Source organism: Pleurodeles waltl, chromosome 8, assembly GCF_031143425.1.
Source record: "Pleurodeles waltl isolate 20211129_DDA chromosome 8, aPleWal1.hap1.20221129, whole genome shotgun sequence".
Taxonomy (NCBI): domain Eukaryota; kingdom Metazoa; phylum Chordata; class Amphibia; order Caudata; family Salamandridae; genus Pleurodeles; species Pleurodeles waltl.
The window spans coordinates 1,523,942,068-1,523,965,793 of NC_090447.1; the positions used below are offsets into that span (position 1 = coordinate 1,523,942,068).

The 23,726-nt window shown below is 44.9% G+C and overlaps 1 protein-coding gene across 3 annotated transcripts in view; it reads left to right on the forward strand.

The window, feature by feature from the left end:
• The window catches only part of LOC138248888 (zinc finger protein 268-like), a 104,505-nt gene that overhangs the window by 37,268 nt on the left and 43,511 nt on the right, over positions 1-23,726 (forward strand). The window contains exons 2-3 of one of the 3 annotated variants that reach the window (XM_069202868.1): positions 13,337-16,253; positions 20,723-20,912. In XM_069202868.1, coding sequence (XP_069058969.1) covers positions 14,240-16,253; positions 20,723-20,760 — 2,052 coding nt within the window. In that variant the 5' untranslated portion in view covers positions 13,337-14,239 and the 3' untranslated portion in view covers positions 20,761-20,912. Of the gene's footprint in view, positions 1-13,336; positions 16,831-20,722; positions 20,913-23,726 lie in introns of those variants that run through there. The other 2 variants (XM_069202869.1, XM_069202867.1) reach the window with 2 other exon arrangements.

Below are 23,726 nucleotides of genomic sequence, written 5' to 3' on the forward strand. Positions count from 1 at the left end.
GTTACCCAGAATCCTTTGCAAACCTCAACATTTGGCTAAAAAAACACATGTTCCTCAAATTTCTGTGGCAGAAAGTTCTGGAATCTGAGAGGAGCCACAAGTTTCCTTCCACCCAGCGTTCCCCCAAGTCTCCCGATAAAAATGATACCTCACTTGTGTGGGTAGGACTAGCGCCCACGAAAGGAAAGGGCCCAAAACACAACGTGGACACATCACATTTTTTTTATAAAAAGCAGTGCCTACCTGTGGATTTTGGCCTGTAGCTCAGCCTGCACCTGGGGAAACCTAGCAAACCAGCGCATTTTTGAAAACTAGAAACCCAGGGGAATCCAAGAGGGGGTGACTTGCGGGGCTCTGACCAGGTTATGTTACCCGGAATCCTTTGCAGACATCAAAATTTGGCCCAAAAAACACTTTTTCCTCTCATTTCGGTGACAGAAAGTTCTGGAATCTGAGAGGAGCCACAAATTTCCTTCCACCCAGCGTTCCCCTAAGTCTCTCGATAAAAATGGTACCTCACTTCTGTGGGTAGGCCTAGCGCCCACGAAAAGAAATGGCCCAAAACACAACGTGGACACAACATATTTTTTCACAGAAAACAGAGGTGTTTTTTGCAAGGTGCCTACCTGTGGAGTTTGGCCTGTAGCTCAGCCGGCCCCAGGGGGGGGGTGGGGGGCAGAAATGCCCTAAAATAAATTTGCCCCCCCCACCCCGGGAGCGACCCTTGCCTACGGGGTCGTTCCCCCTGCGTGACATTGGCGCCAAAAAACAAATCCCCGATGCCTAGCGGTTTCTGCCACCTTGGGGGCAGATTGACCTAAAATCGGCCAATCTGCCCCCAAGGAGGGCAGAAATGGGCTAAATACAATTTGCCCCCCAGGGGAGCGACCCTTGCCTGATGGGTCGCTCCCCACCTCTAAAAAAAAACAAACAAAACAAAAAAATAATAATAATTTTTACCCTGGCGCCTAGAGGTATCTGCCTTGGGGGGGGTGGGGGGGGCAGAAATGGTCTAAAATAAATTTGCCCCCCTAACACCCACCCCCCTCCCCGGGAGCGACCCTTGCCTACGGGGTCGCTCCCCCTTTGGCGCCAAAAAACAAATCCCAGGTGCCTAGTCGTTTCTGCCCCCTTGGGGGCAGATTGACCTCAAATCGGCCAATTTGCCCCCCAGGGTAGCGACCCTTGCCTGATGGGTCGCTCCCCATCTCTAAAAAAACAAACAAAAAAAAATAAAATTCCCCTGGCGCCTAGAGGTTGGGGGGCAGAAATGGCCTGAAATAAATTTGCCCCCCTAACACCCACCCCCCTCCCCAGGAGCGACCCTTGCTACGGGGTCGCTCCCCCTTTGGCGCCAAAAAACAAATCCCAGGTGCCTAGTCGTTTCTGCCCCCTTGGGGGCAGATTGACCTAAAATCGGCCAATCTGCCCCCAAGGGGGGCAGAAATGGCCTAAATACAATTTGCCCCCCAGGGCAGCGACCCTTGCCTGATGGGTCGCTCCCCATCTCTAAAAAAACAAACAAAAAAAAAAATCAAAAAAAAAATTTCCCCTGGCGCCTAGAGGTTTCTGCCCCCCCCCCCCCTGGGGGCAGATCGGCCTAATAATAGGCCGATCTGTCCCCAGGGAGGGCAGAAATGGCCTAAAATAAATTTGCCCCCACCCCTGCCCCCCCCCCCCCCCCCCCCCCAGAGCGACCCTTGCCTACGGGGTCGCTCCCCATGCATGACATTGGTGCCAAAAAACAAATCCCCAGTGCCTAGCGGTTTCTGCCCCCTTGGGGGCAGATTGACCTAAAATCGGCCAGTCTGCCCCCAAGGGGGGCAGAAATGGTCTAAATACAATTTGCCCCCCTGGGGAGCGACCCTTGCCTGATGGGTCGCTCCCCATCTCTAAAAAAAAAAAAAAAAAAAATAAATAAATTTAAAAAAATTGCCCTGGCGCCTAGAGGTTTCTGCCCCGGGGGGGGGCAGAAATGGCCTAAAATAAATTTGCCCCCCCAGGGAGCGACCCTTGCCTAAGGGGTCGCTCCCCTTGCGTGAAATTCACGCAAAGAAAAAACTCCCTGGTGTCTAGTGGTTTCTGCCCCCCTTGGGGGCAGATTGGCCTCATCAAAATAGGCCAAGAAATGGCCTAAATATAATTTTCCCCCAAGGGGAGCAACCCTTGCATAAGGGGTCGCTCCCCACCTAAAAAAATGAAATGAAACAGAAAAAAACAAAAAAAAACAAATGGTCCCTGGTGCCTAGAGGTTTCTGCCCCCCCTGGGGGCAGATTGGCCTAATAATAGGCCGATCTGCCCCCAGGGGGGGGCAGAAAAGGGCTTTCCGAAAAAATGCCCCCCATGGGAGCGACCCTTGCCCAAGGGGTCGCTCCCTTATGTGAATTTCAGTAAAAAAAAAAAAATCTCTGGTGTGTAGTGGAGTTTCAAAAGCCGGATTGCAAGCAATCCGGCTTTTGAAACCCTCGGAGAGACTTCAAAGGGAAGGAAATACTTTTCCTTCCCTTTGAAGCCCCTCCGGGCCTCCCCCAGTGATTGAAAGAGAAATGCTTTTGCATTTCTCTTTCAATCGCGCTGGAAGCAGAGCTTCCAGCGCGATGGGGGAGGCCCCTGTGACAAATCAGCGCGCGCTCGCGCGCCTACATCACAGGGGGGGGTGGGGGGGATCGGGGGTGGAAGGGGAAGGTCTTCCCCTTCCATCCCCGCCTTGTGGGGGGAAGGGGGTTCACGGGGGGCGTGCTAGCGCGCCCCCAAGTTCCCCTGTGCCATGGACGAGATGATCTCGTCCAAGGCACAGGGGAACTGTAGCCTTGGACGAGATCATCTCGTCCCAAGGCACAGAACAGGTTAAACCCCACTGCAGGCATGGCCTTGAGGTCACCTTCTAGCCTTTAGACCCCACTCAATGCAATAAAAATACATCAGCAACAAGAACGTATGTGAAACAGCCAAAAATCAGTGTGTATAAAACTTAAAACAAAAAGAAGAAAATTACCCATAGGTTCTCAACTCCAAATTAATCTGTCAGTTGTTTACATTGTATGTACACTTATAGACGTCATTATAAACACTGCATGAGAGAGCAGAAACCATTTCAATAATAAAATTGAGATTTTTCTGGAACTGTGGAATGTACAAGATTCAGATTTCAAACGCAAATAACTTCAGTCTCTAAAGGTGTCTTCCAAAATGCTGGATACAACTTGTCAAGAAAACACACCGGCAAACTTTTAGTTAGGGTACAGTAAAGTCCGGAGTGCTAGAATGCAAGAGTCGAAAGCACTGGGCCTTAATGCGGTAAATACTTAAACAATGTTCATAGTCCAAAAAGGGGTTAACGCCTTCAAAGCAATAGTCTCTAGACTATTTGCTAACTACAGATTAGTGCGCACTAACCTGATGGAAAGCCTAGTCTAGTACTTTAACTGAAATCTGAAGACGGCAGGAAACTCGGCGCAAGAAGCTCAAGAGGGCGCGGAAACGTAGCTCAAGAAGGAAGACACAGGAAGCGTTGCAGAAGCCAGGATCATAGAATCATCGGGAAGCCTTGAAAGACTAGAGCACTGGAAGTTCTGGGTGACTCAGGTGAGTGCATGGGCCATGCTTGCAAAGGACTGAAGCGAGGCAAAGCGCCAATGCTGTTCAAAGGGGGCATTAATACTGGACGGAAAGGGTGTTCCAGAAATGATGTGTACCACCTGGAAGCGTGGAATATTCCAATGAACCTGGGGAAGATCATGTGTTACATACAAGGGTTATGAGGCCTTGCAGAGGGCAGGTGCAAACAGTAACTAGCAATAATTAAAAAGTATAACAGAACCACAGTGCATGATGGTACAGTTCAGTGAGTCACAGTAGATAATGTAACTTGTCGTAAAAGACACGTGATAATCTGCAGGTACAAAATTAACTAAACTTGCATAGCAACAGAACAAGTGGGTCAATGGTTCAGGCTTCCTGGGAGGGAAATCATGGCAGGTTTGAGACAGGAAGGCACAACAAGGGAAGGTTAACTTGGAGTACTGAGGGCAGGGGTGCACCACAAGGGAAGGGTGACAGGTGCCAGACGAGTAAAGCCCACAGCACATAGGGCACAAGATGGAGTAGTTACGTTGTAACATGAGCAGCATGTAAGTTAAGGTTTAAAACGTTTTTTATTGTTTTTCATGAAGAACAAAACCACTCGCCTACATCCAGTGGCCAGCGATGAATAATAACAATATAGAACAAACCAACAGTTTTTTTTGGGGGGAGGGGGGATAATGAGGAGGTGGGGGTGAACTGATTGCCCATGAAGTCCCAGGTTGGGGGGAGGTGTGTTCGTTCTTCGTAACTTTCCAGGAGGTTAAATGAGGCCTGGGATCTTGGTTGTAAGGTGCAGCACTCTAACGTGTGCTTGACATGTTAATTCCTGAAAGCCCTGGGCTAGGAACCGGATACAGGGGCCCCAGGTTTTCTGAAATCTGGGGAGGTTATGATCAACAAAGTCTGTCAGTTTCTCCATGCGTCCAGAGTTCATACAAGCTGTGTGTGTGTGTGTGTGTGTGTGTGTGTGTGGGGGTATAGTGCCTGTCCCCAATCTTGAAAGTAGGACCTGTTTAGGTGCACAGAGCTAAGTAATTGCTTTCCCTTTCCAGGATCGTATGGGGTAGGTCAAGGCTTTGGGGAGGCCGAGGAGGATATAGTAGGGGAGGTGATGTGTGTAGGGTGTGTATTAATGAAGGTATAAATACCTGAAAGAATGGGTTTATCATCACTCCTTATGATGAGCCACTTCTCAAAGGGTGTTAAAGGCCTGCTTGCATATGGGTGCTCTTCCAGGTGTGTAACTCAGTGTTTGACCGTGATGTAACACCAGTATTCTGCATCTGAAAGGCCATAATCTCGTTGGAGCTGTGGGAACTCCAGTAGTCCCTCTGCATCAAACAGGTTCCCTGCTTGTTTACAGTTTTCCTCCTGCCAGGGTAGGTAAGTGGAGTCCTGTAGCACTAGGGGGAAGGCTGGGTTCCCCATGATCGGTTTAAGCACGGAGACCAGTGCAGAAAGGTATTTAGAGAGACAGACTTTATCCTATGTCTCCACTGTAGCCCTTACCACTGGTGATATATAAACTCCTAGAGGGGGGTGTTTCTTCAGGAGCAAGGGAATTCTCCTTATATGTATCCCCACAATGCCTTGGTTAATGAAACACCAGTGTTTCTCAGTGCTTGGCCGCTGCCACTTTACTAGGTGGCACAGCTGGGCCGCCTGATAATAGTGCACCAGGTGTGGGAAACCCAACCCACCTGCTGCCAGCAGTAAATATGATTGCCTCTTGGCTATATGTGGGCACCTTCCCTCCCAGATGTATGTCTTCACAAGCTCCTGCAGTTTATTCAGTATATGGAACGGGAAGGTGGCTGGAAGGGAAGTGTTTGCATAAGATACAAAAATCTTAGGGATTATGGACATTTTGATGACTGTTTTTTTTACCAAGACATGATATGGGGCACCTCTACAGGACTGGATTGTGGATCGCACATTCTGCAGTAAAGTTGTGTGGTTATGGTTTTACCTAATGTGGAGAATAGTTGAATGCCTAGGTACGAGACTCCTTGGTGTGCCCAGGGAAACAGGTAGAGAGTCTCGATGTCTGCCTTCTTGCTTTGGCGGACAGCAGTGCTTAGAGTGTGGGATTTACATGGGTTTATCTTAAACCTGGATGCTTTGCTAAATGATTCCTGCTCTGTCAGCAATGGGGTAGGGAACAACACAATTGGATAACGGCTAGCAATACATCGTCCGCATAGGGCGCTAACTTGTGGGCTTGCCCTCCAGTTTTAATGCCTGCTATATCAGGGTGATGCCTGATCCACTCCACTAGGGGCTCCATGTACAGAGCAAACAAAAGTGGTGATAATGGGCATCCTTGGTGCGTTCCACATCCCGTTTATCTGGACGCAAGCTGTAGGGCCAGCTTAGCTAGACCATACCCAATTATGGAATCGGGGGCCTTGGCCTATTCTGTCTAACCTGGAGTGGGAGAACCGCTAGTGGACTCGATCGAACACTTTCTCAGCATCAATAGAAATCAAGAGGGCTGGCACCTGAGAGTGGGCGGTTTTGTCAATGAGGTGGAGGAGACCTTTCGTGTTATCACTACAGGTAGGTCCAGGAATAAACCCGGCTTGATCTGGGTCTGTTAGTCCAGGCATATAGGGCCCCAATCTGGCTGCAAGTACTCTAGTAAAAATGTTTGCATCCTCATTGAGGAGGGAGATAGGGCGATAAGAGGCACATAGTGTTGGATCTTTTCATGAGTTAGAGATGACCGTGATGATGGCCTCTTTCATAGTGGCTGTGAGGGCTCCCATCGTGCTGAAGGAGTTGTAGAGTCTGGTCAGAACTGGGCCTAGCTGCGCCGCAAATGTCTTGTAAAAGGCGGCAATGAGACTGTCTTGGCCTGGTGCTTTATCTAACTGGAGCTCCCAGTGGTTCTCAAAACCTCATCTGGCATGATGTCCCAGTCCAAGAGAGAGTGTCCCTCTAGGGTAGGGTGGCCAAGAGGGCCTGTATTGTGTGCTCCAAGGTCGGGCCAAGTCTAGAGACTCAGCAGTGTACAGGTTGGCATGGAAGTGCTCAGTCTGCAGCAATCCCCGCATCTTGGTGCACGGTGGTGTTGTGTGCAGAGACAGTGGGCAAGAAGCCTCCCAGGTTCTTTGCCCGCAAGTAATATTTCTACTTGGTCCGGAGCAGTGCATGCTCTGCTGCATCCATGTCTAGCACTTTGAGTTGTTTCCTAGCAAGTGTAAGTTGTCACCATGTCTTGAGAGAGTCTGCTTGTCTATTGATGATTCTAAGTCCCTCTCTTGGTCCTCCAATGCCGAGCGTTTGGCTTGCCTGTCCATACTGAGTTTTGCAGCTATTGCTACAAAGACTTCCCTATCTACCGCCTTAAGGCTATCCTATAGAAAGGCAATGGCAGTGTGTGGATTGTCATCGGTGGTTAGGTAGGTCTGTATCGTGTCACAGACCTCTTGGACCATAGGCTTGTAAGCTAGTAATTTGGGGTTGAGGCACCACATGTGTGAACGTGGGCACCGGACGGGTAGATGCATGGTGATTGAGATAGGGTCGTGATCTGACAGCGCCGCCCCACCAATCTCAGTGAGTGGCCAGCAGGAGAAGTGGGGAGGTGATCAGGAAATAGTCAATTCTGGTGTTCGTTTGATGTGCTGCAGAGAAGAAGCTGTAGTCCTTCATCTTGGGGTTGTGCGACCTCCAGAAGTCCAAGAGGCCCACGTCCGTCAGCCACTGGAGACCCAGTGATGTGTATGCTCCCGTCTGGCCAGCCCTCTGAATTGAGCTGTCCTCAAGAGCTTCTAGGACCAGGTTAAAGTCTCCTCCAGTTAACACTGAGGCAACTGGAGAAGTGAGGACCCTCCCAATTGCCTGTTGTATGAAGTGTTCCTGGTGTTCATTGGGGGCATAAATTCAAGCCACTGTGAGGTGGCGGGCGTGGACGGAGAGCCATAGAGTGAGAAGGTGGCCTGTTACAACAGAGTGAGTTTGGAGAACATGTCCCTGAAATGGGTTGCCAAAAGGATTGCGACCCTTGCTTTCTTCTCAGGCCCAGAAGAGAAGTATTGTCTGTCAAACCATTTGGATTTTGACCGGGGCCAGTCTTTGCGATGGAGGTGTGTCTCTTGTAAGAGACATATGCCACATTGAAAGTCTTTCAGCATCGCCATCAGGGCAAGGCGCTTTGCTGGTGCATTAAGGCTGTGGATGTTGTGGCTCAGTACCTAAATCATTGTTGTGAGAGAGGAAGTAGGCTCTTCGCTCCTTCTTCCTGCATGGGATCTTTCCTGAGGTTCGCTCAAGGGAAATGAGGCTGATGGAGCATCATGGAAGGAGTGGCATATCAAAGACAGGGAAGAGCACGATGGGACAGTTGGAAACAACAAACTTGGGAAGCCTACCACTCCAACTTTAGAAGACAAATGTATCTCTTAGATGGGGAACATGTCAATGGTTGAAGTCAGTCGTGGAGGAGAGGTGAATAGTGGGGGCTCTTCTGCCTCCAAAATCGAGAAGGTGTGGACTTCCATCTTGTAGTGAGATGAGGCCCCTCCAGGTCTTCTCTGTGTCCCAGCATGCCGGAGCCAGTAATCAACCCTGGTCTTCAACTTGCTAAGAATCAAATTGGCTGTGGGTGTCAGTCTTTGACAGGATCTGGAGACTTCCCTCTGGTGCAGTTGCTGCAGCAGAGCAGAATGCTCTCTACGGCTTCCAGAGGGGGTGGGCTTGCTCGCTTTCTTCTTTGCTGAGTGCTTAGGTCATCTGCTGGTGTTCGTTGAGGGAAAGTGGGTGTTTCGCTTTTGCGGTGTCGTTGATCCGGGATCTTCCTGTTCAAGAACCATTATCAAAGTGGTTTTGCCCAGGCTGCGGACTGTCTGCATCTTCCCTTGCCAGGAAAACATGAGCCGGAACGGATGGCCCCACTTGTACTTGACTCCTTTCTCCCTATGGAAGGTGGTTCCGGGTTTCAGAGTTTTTTTCCTTTGAAGTGTGACCGGTCTTGGTAATGCCACAACTTTGAGCCTTCAATAGTGATTGGTCCTTGATCGCGAATGGTGGCCATAATCAGCTCAGAATGTGTTGAGGCATCCTGGGAGCCCAGGATGGGTGGCTTTCCCTGTGCATTCGGTCCAGTGTAACTTTTTTTTATCCACCAATGCTGGGACAATATGGCTGGAAAAGTCAATGAACATAGGCCCATATGTATACTTTTTGATGCAAAACTGCGTTTGCGCAGTTTTGCGTCAAAACGTATAGCACTGGCTTGCGCCATTCAAGGACGTCAGCCAGGCGCCAGATTTATGGAATGGCACAATCCGGCGCAAAGGGTGGGCTAGCGTAAAAATAAATGACGTTAGCCGGGTGGGGGTGGTGGTATGGGAGAAAGGGGTTTTGCACCAAAAAATGACGTTAAGCTGGTTAGAGACAAAAAAATGCCTCTAACCATCCTAGCGTCATTTTCTGATGTAAAACCATCCATACCACATGACTCCTGTCCTAGAAAAGACAAGGGTCGTGCCCCCCACTCCAATGACCAGCACAGGGGACAAGGGTTCCCTGGGCATGGCCAATGCACAATATGCCATGCAGGGGGCCCCAAGTTGGGCCCTTGATGGTACTGTAATTAAAAAAAAAAAAAAATACCAACTTACCTGGGATGGGCCCCCCCATCCTCCTTTGTCCTTCTGGTGTGGGTGGGGGTGTTCCTGGGGCTTGGGGAGAGCACCTGTGGACCCATTCCATGGTGTTCAACTATGGAAATGGGTCTACAGGTCCCTAATGCCTGGTCTGACCCAGGCGTTAAATAATGGTGCAAAGCAAGCTTAGCACCATTAATTGGCTCCTCCTCCCACCCGTGCGCAATTTTAGCACCAGGGATAAATATGAGCCAATGAGGTTTGCACCATTTTTTTTTAGATGGGAACGCCTACCTTGCATCTCTTTGACGCATGGTAGGTTAACGCATCTGAAAAATGGTGCAAACTCCAATAGACTGGTCTGGCATCAAAATATAAATATGGAGTTAGACAAATGACACAAATGTGGCGCAAATGGAGTATAAATATGCCCCCAAGTCTTCTAGCTTGCCAGAGTTTGCTTGCAGTGGTACTCCTTTGATACGAATATTAGATCCATGGAATTATTTTCCAGATCTTTGAGGTGGTAGTTGAGGTCAGCATTCTGATCATAATGTTAGAGTATTTGATGTTGGCCGGTCTTCAATTCCTCCTCCCTGGCGTCGCCTCCTCACTCAAGGGTGTCTACTCTTTGGGCCATATCATTAAGTTCGCTACGGATGTCTGTAATGTCTCGGGCTACCTCCTGCTTCAGGGCTGCAATGTCGTCGCAGCGGGTGAGGAAAAGTACCTCCATGAAGCCCCGGGTGACCGGGGCTTCCACCTACGTCTGGTCCCCCTGCGAGTGTGCTGACTGGGTCCGGGTGGGGGAGTCCTGATCCCTGGAGACGGCAGTGTGCTTAGGGGGTGATTTGGATAAGAAGTTCCTAATGTTATCGTCCCGCTGATATGTCATGGCTACATGTAGGCGGGATAGCTCAATAGTATAGTTTGCATAGAGGTGTGCAGAGTATTCACAGGTGGGTATCAATGGGTGGTTTGGTCAGGTGCAGTCTTCAGTTGGGTTTTTATTATGAGGAAGAATCAGGGGGGACTGGCTCAGGGTCCATGCCATTTACGATCCCACGGACCAGATAGGCAAAACCCCCATAGTACAGCGTAGCTGATTTCCTCGTGTGGCTCCGTGGGTAGCTACCCACTGGCAATTCCTGCTGGGGGTATGAGCACAAAAGTGTTGTTGCACAGGCTGGGACCCAGTGGTTCTCATGCAGGTCGCAGCTGCAGGGCATATTGGAGTGCGTGGGGAGGTCCCATCTTGGGAGTGCAGTTGCTCCAACTGTATGATTAAGCACCCAGTGTGATCTCCAGGGTAGGGGAACCCAAGTGGAGCCAGGGGATCTCCAGTTCCCTGTCCAGCAGTCAGGAGGGCCTCATGCGGTGATGGGCCCCACAGTCCTAAGATTCTGTGAGGCGATGTGGGGGATGCAAGAAAGTGGGCCCCTGGTCAAGAGGAAGCAGTGGGTAATTAAGAGACCTCCCTTCAGTACAAGTGCGCGGGTCCTGCTGTGGCGGGGTGCTTAAAGGTGAGCCCACTCAGCTGCCTACCTGCAGGCGGTACTCCCCACTCACCAGATGCTCCAGAAGGTGCGAGGGGTCCCAGGGGTACAACTGCTGTCTCTGCTTGTGGTGGTCACCTGGTCAGATGTGAGCAGGGCTCGCCCCCTTGGACACACAGGGGCCTGGGGTCCAATCTTGCCCACAGTTCAATAGGTCCTCAAGGAGATGAGGGCCTGCGGGTTGTTTGCACTCCCCCGCGGAACCTCTCCTCAAATATAGTGGGCGGCAGAAGGGACTGCGTTATGTGCCCACACCTCTAGGGGCTGGAGTCTTCAACAACAATCTCTTCTGCAGTGCGGGCACCCAGCCTGGCCTTTGCCCCCCCACGCACCGGCTGCACTCAATGGATTGCCTGGGTCTGGTTGCGCTGCTGTACCCGAGCTCACCTGTTCTCCTTCTCGGGCCACCCCTTGGTCTCTTCAGTGCTGCCGCCAGAGTATTAGGGCGCATCGCAACGCCAGCTGCAGCTGACTTGCCCACGTTTCACCTGGGCTGCTCTACGGGGCACCATGTAATTGCATGCAATGGCTGCCATTTTGCAGGTGGTGCAGCCAGGCCACAGCTCACAGTGTAGGGTCCTTGCTCCGCTTTTGCTTTGAGAGCCCCCCAGGCTCTTGTGTTTTCCAGTGGCCAGCAGGGATCCGCACCGATATTGGTGGGCAGCGAAGGGCCTTCTGGGACGATTACGGCCTGCTAATTGCATTGGAGCTCCGAAGATGAGCTCTTACGGAGCCATTTTAGACACACACCCTCCAGCATGTCATTTTAGAGAGTATTGTGAGACTTTAAAAAATGCTAAGCATAACCCATGGAAGGAATACATTTATGGAACCCACAGAGGGTTGCAGTATATAATAAAAGCTTTTGTAGAGGCAACTACTGAGGGTATGGTTATTTTTTTTATTTTTATTTTTTTTAATGTGTACATTGTTACTGAATTTGTTTGTTAGACTTGAATTTGTGGTAATCTGTTTACGGCTTGCATCTTAGAGCATTCATTTAACAATTAATAAATCTAGTTTGCTTTGCCACTGAGTCATGAGATTCTCTAACAGTAGCTGCTGTTGACACTGACTGCATTGCAGATATCTTGGTTTGTGTGTAATTCAGTTCTGTGCGTATTTGATTTCGGGTATGTTATGGCCTGATTTAGAGTTTGATGGGGAGAGGGTATTTAGTCACAAAGGTGATGGTGAATGATTTTTTCCCAATCCAGCAGTTCTCCTACTCTGTTAACAATCAGGAGAATTGACCACTTTCTGTGAACAAGCACTTGTTGGCTCTTTTGATGGAAAGCAGAGCACGACAAAGTAGGGGGCAGCTGACAAAGGGCATAGCACTGCCCACCTTATTATGGTAAACAGTGTGATGTAATATTTTCTCTCTGTTACCTGGCAGTGAGAGGAAAAGAAAACACATAATGACACCCATACCGAGACGAAAAACTCCCTGTGTGTGGGGGTAAATAGTTTTTAGTTTTCAATCACAAACTCCCACTTTTTGAAAAACAAAAACTTTAGTAAGTTTTGGTGAATTACCATTAAAACAAATAGCAGATGCCCACCAATCTGTAGTGCCTTGATGGTAACTGCTGGGCTGGCAGTGATCTCTGGCAGATGGTAGTCCGCCTGCCAAACACTAGATCAGGCCCTTAGTTTCTGTGTTAAGTAAAGCTCAGATTAATGGATTAGAATGTATCTTTGTTTTTGGCGTATCCATGCTCTGCTAATTAGATCACATGTATAATTGTTTACGTTTTAAACTGTGTCTTTGGGACCTTAGATCTGGCACACAAATATACATGGAAACATTGATGAAGGAGTTGTTTTGTTTGTACTCTCTGACCTGAATTCTTTGTTCCTCTTCAGCCTTCCCAATGCAAATCCCAGAAAAGTGGGTGTGCCTTCCAGTCACTGTTGCCAAACTGTGGAATCCTCTTCCTTTATATCTCCGATCAATGCCTGATAACCCTGTTTGTACAAAGATTCTAAAAGTTGGCAATTTGTTCAACAAAACCTTAACCTCTGGCTGTAGCTTCTTCTCATTTAGCACCAGAAAACTATAATTGGCATTGCTGTGCTCCTTAAATATCTAAAGTACATAAATGTCTTAGAAGCGTATTCATTTATCCCAATACATTCTGTGGATATCACCATTTCATTATAGATGTGTTTATGTCAGTGTCAATTCATGCTGTAATCATTGGATTACACATCCAGGTTTTTTGTTTTAATCCATGTTGACAGTTGTCATGTTTACAAATTTTACCTATGCTTCTTGCTGTGTGTTTGGTCATTGGATTATAGATATTTCAGAGTCCATCACAATTTGTGTTGTGAACATTGTTAGTTGATGGCTAACAGTGTGTTCTGGATCTTGTTACAAGGTTGCAAATGCTGTGGTCCCTAGATAATGTTTATACTATTTCTAAGATAATACGCTGTGACTATCAATTATAGTTGTGTACTTGGCTTTAGTTACTTTGTTTCCATATTGGAAAACAAATTGATTTTTTTGATGCTGATTTGTGTATTTTGGCTCATAAAATGCTAATGCTTGTATATTTTTTTTTCACCCACAGGTGAAAGAAATCCAGAATAAAACCAATGGTCAAAGAAATATCGGGGACATCCGGAATTGCAATCCAACTTTTGAGACCTTAACCCTGTGTATAGTATGATACAGTTTTTGGAGACATTTTATTTCTACTAAGAAGCTCTACAATTTTACGGATGTGCGCTGCTTATGTAAACAGAGCAGAATTGCTAACAGCTACCAGTGGAATGATGTGTGTCCGATGAATGTGACATAGTACCTCGCAAGAAAGGAGTATCTCATGAATATGACTACATATTAACATTCCAAGGAACTATAATCAGTCAAGTGACCTACAAAGGGGAATGGCCGCACAAATGTATATAATGTAATAAATCTTTCCAGGCTAAAGTAACCAGGATAACAACAGAAAATGTATACATGGGACACTAGCCATGAATGAATCTACGTATTGCTGTAAAAGCAACTTTAACAACACTTCAGAATATCCCCTCATGAGAGGCTAGCACAGAGCGTTGCCATGTAAATAAACACTGAATATGAGAACAATGCAGAATTTTTAGAAATGGCTATCTTACAACAAACCACACGTGCCATACAGAAAATGATCATATCAGTGCTCTAAATGTGCTTCAAGAATGTCAGCTAATGCTGTATAGTTGACTTCATACTGGATAGTAAAGAACTAAGAAAGCTAGAATGGAGGCATGATGCCTCCATGCTGTTAACTTATCTGAACACCTACACACATTGGGACTATCAGTAGAAAGGATTTACCTAATTTGTCAAGGCAAAGGCACTGGTGCACTTCATTTACGCACACAACATTGCAGTTCTAATACTAGTGCTAATATTTTAGAATGTAGAGAGGTAAGTTTTCTTTCACGTGTGTAAGTAAAATGTACCTAACTTTAAAGTACTAACCTGGATGGACACCGGAGAAGCTACGTGCTTTTACTCAGTGTCTCTAGGATTTTATTACAAGTATGTAATTAAACATAATGTGTGCATAATGGAGGAGGCACACACATGCTCTGAATCTGACAGAGATTTCAATATAAATGACCATCTGGAAAAACACCAAGGAGATCTCAGCATATTAAGAAAAACTAAATCTATAGTGTTTTCCAAGATTTTTAATAGAAAAAGTGATTTGATTGTAGGCAAACAAAACCATACTGAAGAAAAAACATTTCAATGTCTTGAATGCAAAGGTTTTATCACAAATGGCTCTATTATGGGACAAAAGTCAGGCTACACTGAACCAAAACCATATAAATCCACTGAGTGTGACGAGACGTTCATTCCAAAGGCACAGCTGATGATAGATCCACAAACTCCTACTGGTGAGAAACCATGTGAAAGTTCTGAATGCTACAAAGCTTTCAATCAAACAGGTGAACATGTACCATATCACAGAAATCACACTAGAGCGAAACCATATAAATGTTCTGAATGTGACAAAACTTTCAAAGAAAAAAGTGATTTATCATCACATGAGAGAATTCACACTGAGAAAAAAACATGGAGATGTTCTGAATGTAATAGGGCTTTCCGTCATAATACACATCTGATAAGACATCAGAGAATACACACTGGAGAGAAACCATATAAATGTTCTGAGTGTGACAAGTGTTTCATCACAAAGGACCAGCTAATAATACATCAAAGAAATCACACCGGGGAGAAACCATATAAATGTTCTGAATGTCAAAAAGCTTTTAAAGGAATAGGCGAACTATCCATACACCAGAGAACTCATACTGGTGAGAAACCATATAAATGTTTTGAATGTGAGAAGGCTTTCATTACAAAAGGACAATTAAGGCTACATCACATGTCTCACAGCGGTGAGACTCCATATAAATGTTCTGAGTGTGACAGGGGTTTCAAAACCAAACGTCATCTAACGCGACATCAGAATGATCACACTGGAGAGAAACCATATAAATGTTCTGAATGTGACAAGACTTTCAAGGAAAAGAGTGATTTATCATCACATGAGAGCATTCACACTGAGGAAAAACCATATAGATGTTCTGAATGTAATAAGGCTTTTCGTCATAATACACATCTGGTAAGACATCAGAGAACACACACTGGCGAGAAACCATATAAATGTTCTGAGTGTGAAAAGTGTTTCATCACAAAGGGCCACCTAATGATACATCAAAGAAATCACACCGGCGAGAAACCATATAAATGTTCTGAATGTCAAAAAGCTTTTAAGGGAATAAGTGAACTATCCATACACATGAAAACTCACACCGGTGAGAAACCACATGAATGTTCTGAATGTGAGAAGGCTTTCATTACAAAAGGACAGCTGGTAATACATCATAGAGTTCACACTGGGACAAAACCTTATGGATGTTCTGAATGTGCGAAAACTTTTATTTCAAAAGGAGAGCTAAAGAGACATTATATGTCTCACAGTGGTGAGACTCCATACAAATGTTCTGAGTGTGACAAGGGTTTCAAAACCAAACGTTACCTAATGAGACATCAGAATGGTCACACTGGAGAGAAACCGTATAAGTGCACTGAGTGTGATAAGGCTTTCACTGAAAAATATGGACTTTCATTACACCAGAGAAAACACAAAGGAGAGAAACCACATAAATGCTCTGAATGCGACAAGGCTTTCTTTCAGAAGGCTGACCTATTCATACATCACAGATATCACACCGGAGAGAAACCCTACAAATGTTCTGAATGTGACAAGTCATACGTTCTAAAGAAAAAGCTAACAATACATCAGAGAACTCACACTGGAGAGAAACCTTATAAATGTTCTGAATGTGATAAGGCATTCAGGCGAAATGATAATCTTTATGTACATCAGAGAATCCACACAGGGGAGGCACCATATAAATGTACTGAATGTGACAAGGCTTTCAAGAAAAAGAGTCATCTTTCAGTTCATGTGAAAATCCACACAGGTGAGAAACCATATAAATGTTCTGAATGTGACAAGGCTTTCATTAGAAACAGTACGCTGATGATACATCAGAGGACTCACAGTGGTAAGAAACCACATAACTGTTCTGAACCTTGGAACACTTTCAGTCAAAAAGGTGTTGCATGATCTTAGAAACCACACACCTTTACAAAAAATGGAACTCCAGTGACAAATTAGGTAATTTACAACAGGAAAAACTATGTACATTTGCTTAATGTGACAGTGCTTACAAGGAAAAAGGTAATCTATCGCTCCATCTGAGAAGAGATAAAGAAAATAAATCATATTAATGTGCTAAGGGCCTGATTACGACTTGAGATGTTATCACCCTTGATAAATAACAATATCATGGGGCACATTATTTAACAGGTGCAATTACTAACACCTATTATGATGTTATGGGTGTTTTTATGCACCAAAATCTGCATTATACAGTAGATGAGTAAGTAGCTTTATTATTATGCATGATTAATTAAAACCTTTGCATATACAATTACAACTTTTAAATCAGAAAAAGGGCACATTTTAGTATAAGAAATAAAAGGAATCAAACACTGTTTTATGCTATTGAGTGCAATTATACAGTAAGTACCGTATGTTTTCCCCTGTTAAATTTCGGCAGGTTTGAACTGACCAAATTTGACAAAGATTGAGTTAATTAACTCAGCTGACAAATATTGATGCATTAAATACCTTCAAACTCATAATTACGACCAATGCGTATACAGGAGTTAATAGTACAAGCAGTATGACAGTCACTGTAGGATGAAATCATGTAAATATTCTGAATGCAGCAAAATATTCATTACAGAGATACCACTAATAATACACAACAGAACGTATACTAGTGTGAAACCGTATGCATGTTCTGAATGTGGCAAGACCTTCAAATGAAAAAGTCCTCTCTCATGGCATCAGAAAGTCCACACCAGGGAAATTCTCTAAATATTTTGCATTTTAACAATAATTCAATTGAGAAACTATACCACATACAGAGCAGATTGAGGCTTGGACATTAAGGAACCCTTAATGGCTACACAAAACCATCCTTTATCTACGGCTGTATTGGCAACTGTAGTGCCCTAAATGTTTAGATTACTGTACAACACAGGGAGATGAGAGTAAGTGCTGATTTCATCATTACATGTGGCCATCCAGTGACATTTCAAAACTATTATAGAAGACACCCAGTACACGAAGAAAAATCAGGACTAAACGCAGAATAACTGAATAACCATTTAAGCAACCGAGCAAGAAGAAGGAAACTAAATAACTGGGCGGAACTTAACAGTTAGTGAAAAGTACAAGGTAGTAAAGAAATGTCATTCTGATTAAAGTAGGGGATAAACAGTTATATATGGTAATGGAAAACAAACCCCCAAAATGATGCAATACTCGTAACATACCAGGTTGTATAACATTACACTACATGATTTACCAAATGTATAGAGAAAAACTGAACAGCCAGAAAGATGCAGAATCTACAATGCAAGAAAGATACAGCAGGTGGTGGTCCCTTTACCAGATTCTAATATCGTCACATATACAAGATCACAGTATAGCAGAAACACTGGTGCCACGAGCTAAAGAAAATTATGAAATTACAATTAGTTCTAAACTGCTGTTTTACCACCACATTCTGCAGTCGAGCAAAATCAAATATATAATATAAAATGCATCTCTGTATTTTAAGAATGCTTGTAACTGAGCTTTTTACTTCAATGTGCTACATATATACTTGTGAACATGAATCAATTTTGGGGACATTATTGGATTAACAGAAACCTTTAATTGGATCTGAAAACCAGTCAATGCACTGATAAGTGACTCCCTTCTTTGTAGACCCTCATTTGCTTTGTTACTTCAGGGTTTGAGGCAAACAGCAAGGATAGATATCTGGGACAAAGAAATCAGAAACTGTAGTGGATGCATTTTAGTTCCTGTGGGGATACCGGAATTTAGCTTAGCCTTTGGCTTTCAGGCCTGTGCCCCAGTCACCTAGTGACTTTTAACCTATTTAGCCTGCTCTGTTTTATTCCATTTATTTTATTATTTCTTCTAAGACGGCCGACATTGTTTAGAGAAATGTTTTTGTTTACATTATTAGTGCCACTCTGAGAAGGCGTCACTATCTGCGTCATAATCCATGATGTACGTAGATAAAGTCATCATGGACCTTTCTCACTCACATAAAAAAACGAACATGTAGTACACTTGTTGCGGATTGTTTATATAATTCTCGCCACAAGTCTGCCCCCCTATCAATTGTTTAGGAACAGGGACCCTACCTGATCTGTATAAATACACCTCACTCGGACCTCATTAGACGGATCCTTCCAGATGCCATCTATACTACATGTAACCTTGATGCAGAACTCAGGCTTTGTGTTACCACGGAGTTTGACCTAGAGACCTCATTCCAAGGTAACAAGGGTCTGGGGGGTGGCAGGGGTGGTTCTTCTCATGGACATGGCACTGGCAGATTAGATTTATCACCCCCAGCTCTCATTAGGGTAGAGATTAGGTTCTCTTTGCTAGGGATTTTATATCACATGTTTATTGTAAGATGGTTTTTATATTCACAACTCTTATCTTTACCATTCTGCTTTTATTACTGCTCATTATTCTAATCATTGTGGCTCATGCATTTTATCCTAGATTGCAGAATTATCAATAAATACATAGAAAACTCTCCTGCATCTCCTTTATTAAGTGTGTATGGCTGAGACTTCTTGGTAACGAGAGAAAAGGGTAATTTCCGTTCCACCACGACTTCCCTGGGAGCTCTTATCTAGAGTCCATGTGTAAGGCTGCAAGAAATCACCTTTGCTTTCTGAGTTTTGGTGAGATACTGCTACTGAGCCAGGAGAGTTGGGCCAACAGGTGTGACTTGTATGAGTGGCTTAGTCACCTACAAACAAAAGTGCTGCCATCCCTAAACCATCAGCCTCGCCTAGGAGCGAGAGTCCAGCTATGACATGGCACCACCAACGATGGTGTTTAGGCATTAATTTACGGTTATCCCATGTATCTCTGTCTCACACACAGTGTGTACCTTAAGTACCATTATACTGAGACGTTTGTGGTATTAGGATTAATCCTCCTCAGCTGAATAGGGAATACCTAACTAGGCTGTAGGTTGTGTAAGCCTAAACTCTGAAAAGGATCTTTTTCCCGATTTGGTGTTCCTTTTCTTCACTGACTAGTCAACATGGCTAATGTCATTGACATTCCTGAGAATGTCAGACATGAATTAAGACAACATCTAATAGCCCAAGGCTTATCAGATGATGGCTGGGATGTCACATTTATAGTAGAAGCTCATGGAGCTTACCAAACAGAAACATTTTACTCCTGGGTCACTTTTCCTGAAGAAAAAGCACAACATACATGTTTCACACATTTCACATAGAAAACGTACCACAGAGATATCAAGCTTATCAATTTCTTGATACCGCTTTCTTATCAAGAACACCAAAACTGGTTTAATGATGCCCTTTCACATGTAATACAACCCGTGAGATTAGGTCTCTTAAGTAATGACGGACCTAAGTGGCCCATGTTTGCCACATACACACCACATCCTGCTGTACAGACAATGCAAGCAGCTGATGTAAGTGCACTGTATAATGAGCTAGTAACACTATACAGACAACTGATCCAGTTTGTATTGCGGACTTTGAATACCGCCCAAGCGAGGGCTGCTCTGGCTGTACACCAATTGGCTATTACTGGTATTAACCCACAAACAGTACATTCTATCATGGGCAAGGTGCCCACGGAACTTGAGAAGATTCCGTTCTGGATGGCAGAAAAAAGTAATCAGATGGAAGCAGTGTTTCCCTAAACGGGACCCCAAGATAAACATAGAATTCTCACAATGTGCTTGCCATTCGGCATGGTTACCTCAGTGGAGGATTTCGACACATGGGGTACAGTCTTTGCTGCATTATACACTACCAGACATGGTACCTCAACACTTACCGGAAGTGTTAAAACAAATTCAAAATGAACATGTGGCTGCTCCAGCCCTTGATTTGCAGATGAAACTGATGCGTAACTTTGACACAATCTCCTCAATAATACTTAGTAACATTAACGGGGAAGCAGTAGCTGGGGCTATATACCAGCGGCTCCAGGAGATTCCACAGTTAGAACAGGAGTGTAAACTACTGAAAATGATTTCCTATACTAGTATAGGACGGGATAGTTTGGGAGTCAAGCCAAAAAAGCCTGAAATTCAAAGTACCACCCCCTAAGGACAGTACCAAACAAGCACGAGAGTTCTAAAAACGCTGAGATAAACAAAAACAAAATAAAGATGAAAAAAGTCATAGAGCAGACTCCCCACATCCAGAGAGCTCCGAAAGGAGATATAATCTCAGAAGTAGAGAAAACGTAAAAGCTCCTGACAGATATACTGATTCATGTCCCTCTCGCTGCTTTCAGGACACATCGGACAGATGAGTGAGACAGTGGACCAGTGAGAGCAACACCCTGACTATGTGAAACAGAAGAAAGACTTACAGTGGTCTTCAGACAAGAAAGAAGACAAATCCCCACAACAAAAGCCACAATTTAAAAAGAAAAAGGTGGCATCAATTTCCATAAAACATGCTAGCAACCTTGAGAACATTCCTGAGGAACAAGATGTGGGCAGTGATCATGCTGGACAGCACGGCAGAAGTCACGATATGTCGCCAGAGTCTGAAAGATCATCTGGATGCGACAGCAACTAATGATTTCATTCTAGTTAAACTGCAGACAGGCGTGTGTAACCCCCTACCCTTCCTCCCCCCCCCCCGACAGGATGTAAAAACGAAACATTCATATTGAAGGAGACATAGAGCGCACCATTGAAGTAATCTTTTGGGAAGAACTTAATTGTGATATCCTACTGCCTGAAAAAGATTGCCCACCTGAGTTTATCCGCAAGCTCCGCATGGGGAAGACGTCACTTTGCCTTCTTTGTCTGATCTTGTTCCAGATGCAGTAAAAGACGCTTACGCTGTAAAATTGGTTTTAGCTCACCATGTAATGCTTATCATCAGGTCTACACCTCAGCCACAATATCCTGTCAAACACGAGGCTATAGCTCCAGTTAGAGAAATACTCACCCAATTCGAGTACCAGGGAGTAATTGAGCCCTGTGTCTCTGCAATGAATAACCTGTTATTACCGTTGCAAAACCAGACCATTCGTATAGAATAGTCTTAGATTACAGACATCTAAGCAATTACACATGCACATACGCAATACAAAAATGCACACAGCACCACACTCATCAACAACATAGTGTGTACAAAATACAAAACAACCTTGAATATCTCCAATTGTTTCTACTGTCAGAGCTTAGCATCTGAAAGTTGAGACCTGAGTGCATTCTAATTCGGCTCGATCAGATCGTTTTAGGATTCGCAGCCCTTGGCTACAAATTAAGTTTTAGGAAAACTAAAATAACTATCAAATGAAGGCAAGAGCCTGGCCGCGCACTTTCTAGAAAAATGCGCTCCGCTTCAACCACCAAACACTATCAAGAAACTGCAGTCAATACTTGTTTTCTTCAACTTTGGAAGAACGTACATTCCAGATTATAAAACCACCATATAACCAATTCTGACTGCTGTACAGATGGCTGTCATTAAGGAGAGGTCACTTGCCCAAGGAAAACGCATTATTGGCATTTCCCTGGTGCCCACCTTAGAGGTCACCAAAGCTAGCATTCCTAACCCCAAAGCATTATATCCACGTTGGATTCAATGGGCAACCTCCCTGACTGCCAAGGTTGATCACATCTTTGACTGAAAACTTAAATTTTTCAAATACGAACAAGAGTACCCCACATCTACTAACATCCTGCCTCTTGACAGGGACCAAACTGTCATCTACACTGATGGTTCAGCACAACCAGCTATAGGTACAAAACATCAATACTCAGCCGCTTGCGCAGCTGGAAGGACAGTGAATAAGGATGGTGTAATTCCACCCTCAAAATACCTACATGCAGACCTTGGGGGACTGCATAGCTCAGTGGGCTGAGCTTAAGGCTCTTATCTAGGCAGTGAAACATACGGATCCAGAGGATCTCACATTGATGTGTGTAACTCATACTATTGTTTCCAGTCCTACAATAATTATCTCAATCATTGGTGGTTGAACGGGTTCAGAGACTCAACGGGGAACACCATAAAAAAAAGATCTCTGTGTGGGATGGTGGCCAAACTTAAGGATAAGCTACCAGATGTTCATGTAGTACATACGCTGGGCCATTAAGGTGTGGGAGAATACACGTTATACGAAACTCTTTGGCCGATGAAGCTGTCAAATCTGCAGTAGGTACGTCTTCTGTTGCTGCAGTGACTCATTCTCAGACAAGATTGGATAATGAGACATTGGCTGCAGTGAAATCTTCAGCTGAAGGAAAGCCTCTTCCAAAAGCATACCCTACAGAATACTCTTACCACATCAGTGCAATTCCTGGATGTGAGATCAAGACCAGAGATTAGATCTCATCAAAGCAGTGAATGAGGGTGTTGCATCTGCTCATGCTGGTGTTGCTACCACAATATCACTCTTGCAGAAACGTTTCTGTGGCCAGGTCTAATCAAACAGACTAAGCAATATGTCCTTTGTTGTGACATTTGCCAGCAAATAAAGGGCTCTAGCATCAAACACCCACCGCAGACATCCCTATTAGTGTCCAACAGGTCACAGCAATGTGTGTACCTGGGCCATTGTGGTCCTTTATAACCGCATGGTGCATACAAATACATTTTAGTCGCTGTTGAATCTTGTTATAGATTCCTGTGGGAATGGCCACAGTGGTTGGCTGACACAAACTGTTATAAGGGAGTTGCTGATCTTTATCGGTACATATATGGTTGCAGCATTCCATTGGGACCAGGGCCCTGCTTTTGCCTCTAGGGATTCAAGGACACCATGAGGACGATGGGTGTTGAGCTCCATTACTCTTCCCCATATCATCCCAAGGGTAATTTGGTTGTGGAGAGGAGGAATCAAGATCTAAAGCGGTCCTGAACAGCTAGAGTACTAGGTTCAGGCCGTAGTTGGCTTCATCACTTGTATGGGTTCTGGAGAGCACTGAATAATCTGCCAAGACGCTCCTTGGGAGGGCACACTCGTTATGAGGTCCTCTTTGGGACAACTATGTATGTCCCAGATCTAGATGGCCCTGGAATGGTGGCAGCAGACGCACCTTTTGACATAAATGAACGTCTCGCTGTCTTACAGGAGCTTCAGCAATTTTGTGATAATTCATCCGCCAGTTCTGCCACCTTAGGAAAATGGGATTTGCCAACAACATCCGCGAGCTGGATTGCTAAAGTTGGGGATCTGGTTTGTGAAAAGATCGCTGTGAGGAAGGAATTCGGTCCATCTTACAGAGCACCAGTTAAAGTCCTGGGGATTCAAGGTTCCAGAACTGTGATTCTAC